We start from the raw sequence: 9,228 nt of genomic DNA on the forward strand, positions 1-9,228 counted from the left end.
GTCCCAGCTACTTGGGAGGCCGAGGCAGAAGACTCGCTTGAGCCCAGGAGTTGGAGGTTGCTGTGAGCTGTAATGCCAGAGCACTCTACCCAGGGGGACAGCTTGAGGCTCTGTCTCAAAAAAAAAAAAAATAGGAGTAAGAAATGGTTCGAGTTCTGGCTTTGTCACTTATAGCAGCTTTACTTTAGAAAAAGAATATACAGAAGATCTTGGCATTCAAAAAGTTAAAATTATATTCACTCAAATATGGTCAAAACTTCAAAGTCTATAAAAAGTAATATTATATAATTCTCTAGACATGGGAATTTGAATCATGCCTGTATCAGGCAGGGTGTGGCAATGTATCACACAGTGAATGAGGGAGCAATGATCGTTTAAACTGATCACTAATACAATGAACTCAATATAGTGGGGGGAAGTGATGCCACACATTGATTCTGCTACTCTCAAAAGATAGGACTAATACGCCCGTAAGTTTACACTTACTTTTTGTTGGTAACTAGAGTTACTACTTATCGTATCTACTTATTTTATCCATTTACTTTTAGAAGTTTCGGCTTAATCTCTCATTCCTTACTCTTCACATTTTAACAGTTTAAATTTATTTTTTTTCTTTTTTTTTTTTTTGAGATATTTTTTTTTTTTTCTTAACCTACAGAGTAGCATAGAATGTGAATTAAACTCTGTGACTTATTCAGTAGGGAATATAATTCTTCACATTTTAGTTTACCTATTCAATTAGTACAACTGTCATTATGAAATATAAGACATATCATAAATTATCTAATTCAAGAAAAAGTTAATAGACCTATTTTCACATGTCCATATGGCATGGGCTTCCCAATGAAGATTTGTCCATCAGGGCTAACAAAGTTAACATAACAAATAATTCAGCTTTATGTCAAGAAATTGTAAAAGGGAAAGAGACAGTGAGAGTCACCCTTGCTAATGCAAGGGTATGCCAGCCTCCAAATCTAAACCTTAAACTGACACATCACAAGTTATGTTTCCTATGCAAGATATAACGGACATCAAATATTCATAGATCAGATCCGGCCTACGGAAAAACTATATACTTATAAGCTGAGGTACAGTTCACGTAAGCCTAATAAGCCCAGGTGTGCAGGGAGCTGATAAGACAAGAGGTAGTAACATCTCTCTTGACTCATCTATCCTGTGCGAATTAGAAGTCTATCTATCGCTCTTTTAGAAAACACAATGACCTATTTTCTAACTGTGCTTTAGAATACCAAATAATTTGCTTTTAATATGTGCAATTTACTGCTTATGTTTTAACTGTACATCTAAGAAATTAATACCGAGTTGAAAGTAGACAACTGTTCTTTGTGCACAAATGTGGTACCACTTGCTTACTTTTGCTCTCCATATGAACTACTATCAACTTTCTTCATAATGTTTTCATTCTTCTCATTCAAAATAATCTCTCAAAAGAAATATGAATATTTATGAGATGAGAATATGTTTCAGCAGTATTAGTTGATCCATTCCATGATGGGTGGTTAAAGAAAAAAGTTATGTTGTAAACTGGTTAACAAGATGATGAAGTTAGAAATCTAAGACTGCTCAGTAAATCTGACAAAAGCTAAAAGAAAATAAAAAGCAAGTAAGAGATTATGGAAGGACAATTATAAGAAAGAACAAGTAGATATGAAAAATACAGAAGTCAAATACTGGGAAAGAGGATAATATGAAGGTTAAAAGAGAAGGTGTGGTACTCTGGAACATTTTACAAATATGTGTGTAATATCTAGGCATCCAAAGTGTTTTTCACAGAAACCAAATATTTTCAAGGTATCTGGAAAGCTCTAAAATCAACCAACCAACCAAAACCAAAAATAAACCCTCCTTTGAATCCTTTTTTAAAAATGTATTTTTTTGTAATACAAACAGCCAATTACTAATTTAACTGCTTTACAACTTCAGATTTTACATAACAGGTTTTCATAAAAATAAGGTACACATGTAAAATGTCGGCATTAGAAAGAGTAATGTAAAATTTGCTATTATATATGAAAATAATAACTCTCCAGCCAAAGCTTTAAGTACATACTTAGTACCACTATACCTAAGTACATACTTAGTATCCCTTCATCCCTAAAGACTAACTAGAAAATAATTGGTAAATCTTTATATGGGACACCAAGCATAAGTCCCTATGAATTCATCTTCAAAATAGCTTAGGTAAGCACATAAATACTCATATCTCATTCTGTCCTAAAAATTCCCCTTCCCTTCTATAGTTCCATTATATAGTTCTATTTTTTACAGAACTACTATTATAGTTCTTAGCTCCATCTGGTATAGAGAATAGACAAAAGCTGCCAACTATATTCTCAAAGAGGAAGAAAACAGTCAATAATTACAATAGAACAGAATAGAAAGGCTTAGGGAAAAAAAAAAGACACCAAACTAAGTCATTTCAGAACTCACTGTTCAAGTAGTATAGGCTGAATCTTGCTGAGTAGCAGCAAAGACAGATATGGTATAGGAAAGGATACTACTGAAAATTATGTATAAAACATTTGTAATTTTTTTCTATTTGCTGTACTTGAATGGTAGGCATCCCAGCATATTGATAATATTTTAAAAACAAATTAGTATATAGTGTAATAGTAGCTGCTACCAGAATAGGTTTCTCTGTTCTACCTCACCCTATCCCATGGAGACAATGTCACAAATATTATATTCAATTAGTTCACCAACTCAATTTTAGCTATAATTCAGTCTATTAAATTGTTTTTAATAACCTGAGAAGCAGAAAGCAGAATAAAAAACTAGGTCAAAGAAAAAGAATTTTACATCTGTTAAGTAACTTCATTTTAAGGGGAAAAAAATCCTATACTGTTATTACTACTTCTTTGAAATGGATTGAATTAAAATTAGGACTTGTAAAAACAATGGATTGATTACAGTTTCAGAGTTTCAAATAAGTACAAAGCTACACATTATTATTAAAATTTACCATAATAATAAATAGTAACATTTTTTCTAAATTGTATCACTTTATACTATTACTGATTAGGCTCTTTTAAATTTTTCCATGTACATTTTTCAATCAAACCACTTATTCATAACTTCAACAAATTAAAAGTTAAGCCAAGAAATAAATTTGCTGTTTATTTATAATTGTTATTGCAATTATTATGAAATGAACACAAACAATATGGAAATTTACATTTCATTTTAGAATTTAAGCTTTTATTTAATTATTTATTTTTTGAGTAGCGAAAAGGTAGTACTTAAACAGAGTAATCTAAAGACCTTGGAGGTCTGGCTAGGAATCAGTCCTCCTCTACAGGGACTTGGTATTATCAGCATCTCAAGATTTTTAAGTTGCTATAAGGTAAAGAAATGTTAGTTTAATATAATCAACATAAAAGCATAACTTTAAGGCACCTCTATTTGTATCTGAAGTTTTAAATTTGAGATCTTTCTCTGTTGGCTTCTTAAATAAGAGACTTGAAACTACCCACAAACTCTAGCAACAAGTTACACTGAACATCTAGCAGATGCTTCACATACCTTTTTGAGATGTCCTAGTCTAAGTTTGAAAATTTCTTCCTGTTCGTGATATTCTGCCAAAGTCAACCTGTCAAAAGTGAAATTGTAATTCTACATATTGAGATTAATACTTATAATTTCTTATCAACAACTAGCAAATATGATAAAATTAATCAAATGGAAATACTAGTACAGACAACTTGTAAGTCAAAAATTCTTTAAAATATTCCTCAGAATATATTTAATACTTACACATGGAAGAATTAACAAATTCCACAACTGTTTAATGAATACCATGTATCGAGCAATGTTCTCAAATTTAGATCCTAAGGACCCAGTAAAAAAAACCTAATTTCTCATTACATTTTAGTTTGTGTGCTACTCTACACTGGTAGTAAAGAGATAGAAAAGAAACTGTTTAAGGAGGAAATAAAACAACTTCATGTAACAAATGTTATGAAGAAAACAAAACAGAGTGGTATGGCAGTGAGTAACTGTATTATACTAATTTGACTGAGTCTAGGGAGGTGACTAGGACTGAGGAGAGTATACACCAGACGTGCGCTATAGCAAGTGCACAGATTCCTAACATGGAAACAGTGCAGGCATATAAGCAACAGAACGTAGTAAAAGGGTTGTGAGTAGTGGCAGGAGAGGCAAATGGGGCATGTATCATGCGTGCATTTGTGGGCGAGCTATAGGATTTACATTTACTCTTAGGAGTAATGGGAAATCACTGCAAAGTGAGTCAGTACAGTTTGGGCACTGGTTTTAAAGATAAGGAAAAAGAAAGGATGCTCTTCCCTTCTTTGCTTTAGTGTTAGGAGTAAGCAATGCTAAAACTATAGAAATAAAGAAATGTGAAACTATAGTCAAAGTACCAAATTCTTATTAAATACTACATTCAAGACTTTAAACCTTGAAAGTCCTTTATAGCTTTTTTATTATTAATTTCAAATGTATGTATATAACTTTGAAAAATAACCAGTTTAGTATATACAGAACCAAAACAAGATGTAGCTGCACTGCAACATTTCCTAAGAAAAAATGATTCTCTGTTCTGATAAAAGAAAAATAAAATCACCCACAACAAAGTAACTTCCACATCATACCCAAATTTTGAAAGAATTGTTGTTATCATATTAAGCCCTCGTTTGTTTACTAACGTGTTCTGAGGGTATTTGATTAAGCTTTCAAACTTAGGTGTTATTTATTAACGTTTGGTTCAGGTCCCTAAGGAACATTTAGTATAAATGCTATATCCCTTTAGCTAGATGTAAATTAAATTTACTAATTCTAAAAAGGGGATATGCAAAAGAAATAAAACTCCAAAAAATTCCACTAGATACATCTTAACAGCTAAAAATTAAGCATTTTTTTTTTTTAGACTGAGCCTCAAGCTATCCCCCTGGGTAGAGTACCATGGCATCACAGCTCACAGCAACCTCCAACTCCTGGGCTCAAGCGAGTCTCCTGCCTCAGCCTCCCAAGTAGCTGGGACCACAGGCGCCCGCCACAACGCCCGGCCATCTCTTGGCTGCAGCCATCATTGCTGTTTGGCGGGCCTGGGCTGGGGATTTGAACCCGCCACCTTAGGTGTATGTGGCTGGCACCTTAGCTGCTTAAGCCACAGGCGCCGAGCCTAAAAATTAAACATTTTAAAGTTAAACCTCTCTACCCAGTTTCAGGGTAACACAATTACTGGATTTTATTATACTGAATACAGCAATACTTGACAGCTGCATTAGTTGCTTATAGTATGGTTAATTAAATGATGCAATGTGAACAAAAATGAGAGGGAAAAGAAAATGAGGTTTGGAAACTAAAATTGATATCTCAACTATCCCAGTCAAGAAAAGGTGTAGCAAAGTTGGCAAATAGCTTCTGAATATGCATACGGGTTTATGCCACTGGTAAAAATTTACTCTATTTGCCTCAGCCTCCTGAGTAGCTGGGACTACAGGCACATGCCAGAATGCCTGGCTAAATTTTCCACTTTTTTTTTTTTTTTGTAGAGAAAGAGTCTCAATCTTATTTAGGCTGAGCTGAGGCCATCCACCTGCCTTAGCCTCCGCGAGTCATCACACCTGGCTTTATTTCCTATTCTTCAGTATGGTTTTAGGCTCACTAGCAGACCACAGGATAGGCTCCAAATTAGTGTTTTAAAGATATGGAAATCTTTTTTGCTTTCTGTATAGGAATAAAATATAATTCTATACTTTGATTTTTACTGAGTTATAAAATGGCTAAAATTTGGTATTTGAAAACCCAAATTAGTATATGACTTCAGTGCAAAACTGCAAAGCTACTACACATGCAGATGGCTAAACTTTCCGCAATTTAAGGGAATGGATATTCTGTTGTCTTGACTAGGCTACTGACTTTTCCAGAGCAGTGATACATACCATTTTACAATCATAGATTTCCAAAAGAAAATCTGGAGGTGGTTATAAACACTTTTCCTCAGAAAATTTTACATAAACACAATCTTGGGGTTCACAGACCTCAGTTTAAGAATTCCTATTCCAGGGTATTACCTTGCCAATTAGAATGCAAACCCCAAAATGGCAAAAGAGCCGTGTCTTACATTTCTGCCCATCTCTATTAGAAACTGCCTGACCAGCTCGGTGCCTGTAGCTCAAGCGGCTAAGGCACCAGCCACATACACCGGAGCTGGTGAGTTCGAATCTAACCTGGCCCTGCGACAACTACAACTAAAAAATGGCTGGGCATTGTGGCAGGCACCTATAGTCCCAGCTACTTGGGAAGCTGCGGCAAGAGAATCACCTAAGTCCAGGAGTTGGAGGTTGCTGTGAGCTGTGATGCCACAGCACTCTGCCTAGGGCGATAGCTCAAGGCTCTGTCTCAAAAAAAAAAAAAGAAACTACCTGACATATAACAGCTTTTTAGATACCTGTTGTCTATTTGCTTTAATAAAAAAAATGTCTTCAAAGAAATCTATATATTTAGACAGGTGAAACTGTGGACAACCTTCTTTAAAAAAAATTGAAATGAGCTGAGCATGGTGGCTCACGCCTATAATCCCAACACTATGGGAGACTGAGAAGGGAGAACTGCTTGAGCTCAGGAGTTTGAGACTTGCCTGAGAGAGAGTGAGACAACGACTCCTTAAAAAAAAAGAAACCCAGCAGGGCACCACCTCACTGAGGCAACGGGATGCCCACAGCCCAAATCTGAGGTTACAGTGAGCTATGATGCCATTGCACTCTGCTCAGGGCACAGGGTGGGACTCTGTCTCAACAACAACAATTGAATTGAATGCATAGAATGAAAAGAGCTAAACTAGGATAATGTTAACAATAATGGCTTTTAATTACTGGTTATTTTTACTGTGTTTCGATGTTTAAAAAAAAATCTACCCTCACTAGCAAGTCAGTTGATTAAGTTACTTAGCAAATCTTTTATTCACAGATAATGAACAGTTATAGCTGATTTCTTTCTTTCTTTTTTGAGACAGAGTTTTACTTTGTCACCCTTGGTAGAGTGCTATAGTGTCACAGCTCACAGCAACCTCAAACTCTTGGGCTTAAGCAATTCTCTTGCCTCAGTCTCCTAAGTAGCTAGGACTACAGGCATCTGTACAACACCTGGCTATTTTTTGTTGTTGTTGTTGTTGTTGCACTTGTCATTGTTGTTTAGCAGACCTGGGCTGTGTTCAAACCCACTAGCCCCAATGAATGTGGCTGGCACCCTAATCACTGAGCTACCGGTGTCAAGCCTTTTATAGCTGATTTCTTCCTAAATGAATGATACTTGATATTAGACTAAATTATTAATATTTTACATGCATGTTAAAGCTACTACATAAAGCTGTCCTGTAGGTTTATATAAATTAACTTTTAAAAGTCAACAACTCCAAACTCTAAACATAAGGCAGGGTGTGGTAGCTCACCTGAGCTCAGGAGTTCAAGACCAACCTGAGCAAGAGTGAGATCCCCACCTCTACTAAAAATAACCCAGTGGTGCAGTAGGCACTTGCAGTCCCAGCTACTCAGGAGGCTGAGGCCAACAGGATCTCATGAGCCTAAGAGTTTTGAGGTTGCCGTGAGCTATGACTCCATGGCACTCTACTCAGGGTGACAGAGGGAGGCTGTCTCAAAAAAAAAAAAAATCAAAATAAACTCTAAATGTAAGACTTACTTCCTGATAATCTTCCATAATAAATTTGAGTAAATGAGAACTTTATTTTTAATTAAAAGTGTTTTACTACAGTTCACTAGAAATGTGATATCACAGTATTAGAAAAAGCTAGTAGAAGAACAGGAAATATTCATTTTTAACAAATTTGACAATAACTGCTTTAAAAACATTCTGTTTAAAAGCAGGAAACTAACCTGAAGACTCAATATTAAGGAATACAAACTATGGTAAAGAGACTAGTAAAGCACTTAAAAAAAATTAACAGTTTATTTATGATAGTATAGCAAACCTTGAACACTTAACCATAGGCCATGGATTCAAATGAAGACCAGACTTTTTAAATGGGGGTGGGGAATCTGCCTTTGAATACAGTAACTCGCTATTATCCTCTGAAAATGGTCTTTGAAAAGAATTTTCTGCTTGCAAAGAGTTAAGCAGTTCTTTGACAAGTTACACACAGAATTTACTATATGACATGAAATATCACTCCTAGGTATATACCCAAAAGAAATGAAGACAAGGGGGCCTGGAAAGCTCTCACCTAATGTGCACAACGTAAGGGTACATGGCATACCCTTAGGTGAAGGGTTCAACTTCAACTTAAACTTTACCAAACAAACACAAACACTATAATCTGAAATTAAGAAAAAGAAATGAAAACATATATGCCCACAGTAACTTCTACACAACAGGAATAGAAGAGAACTTCCTCAATGGTGTAAATGGTATTCATAACAAACAGACCAACTTTGGGCTATCACAGCATCCCACCTAACATTATATTTAATAGTGAAAGACTAAAAGCTTTCTCCCTAAGATCAGGAACAAGGTAAGCATGTCCATTTTTACCAGTGCTATTCAATACTTGACTAGATGTCCTATCAGAAGTCAAGTAAAAAAAGAAATAAAATGCATCCAAATTGTAAAGGAAGAAATAAAACTATCTGTATTTGCAAGGGCTGTGACTCTATTTGTAGATAATCCCCAAAAGTATACAAGAAAAATCCCACTACAGCTAATAAATAAATTGAACAAAGCTGCAGGGTAGGAGATCAAAACGTAAAAATTAGTTGTGTTTCTAAACATCAGCAATGACAACCTGAAAAGGATATTAAGGAAGCAATTACATTTACAATAGCATCCAAAATAATGAAATACTTAGAAATAAATTTAACCCAGAAGGTGAAGACTTGTATACCAGAAAATACAAAACATTGCTAAAGAAATTTTAAAAGAACTAATTAATTGAAGAGATATCCTGTGTTCACAGAATTAAAGACTTAGCATTGTTAAGATTCGGTACTTCCATTAAGTCATCTACAAATTCAATACAATCCTTATCAAAATATCAGTGATTCTTTTTGCTGAATTGGAAAAGCTAATGCTCAAATTCACAGAGGGGCCCAAAACATGAATGAAATGTTTAAAAAAAAAAAAAAGTTGGAGTACCATATTGCCAATTTCAAAGCTTGTACTACAATAATAAAAACAGTGTGGTTCTGTCATATAAAGAGACATACAGACCAATGAGTAGATTTTAACCCA

At 34.9% G+C, this 9,228-nt stretch overlaps 1 protein-coding gene across 1 annotated transcript in view; it reads right to left on the reverse strand.

Moving 5' to 3' along the window:
* Window positions 1-9,228, reverse strand: part of TLK1 (tousled like kinase 1) — a 149,358-nt gene that overhangs the window by 41,387 nt on the left and 98,743 nt on the right. Inside the window, exon 12 of the mRNA XM_023507552.1 lies at window positions 3,544-3,610. Within this exon, the coding sequence (XP_023363320.1) occupies window positions 3,544-3,610 (67 nt within the window). The remainder of the gene's footprint in view (window positions 1-3,543; window positions 3,611-9,228) is intronic.

The sequence above is a fragment of the Otolemur garnettii genome, unplaced genomic scaffold (genome assembly GCF_000181295.1).
Source record: "Otolemur garnettii isolate 467f Iridium unplaced genomic scaffold, OtoGar3 scaffold00187, whole genome shotgun sequence".
Taxonomy (NCBI): domain Eukaryota; kingdom Metazoa; phylum Chordata; class Mammalia; order Primates; family Galagidae; genus Otolemur; species Otolemur garnettii.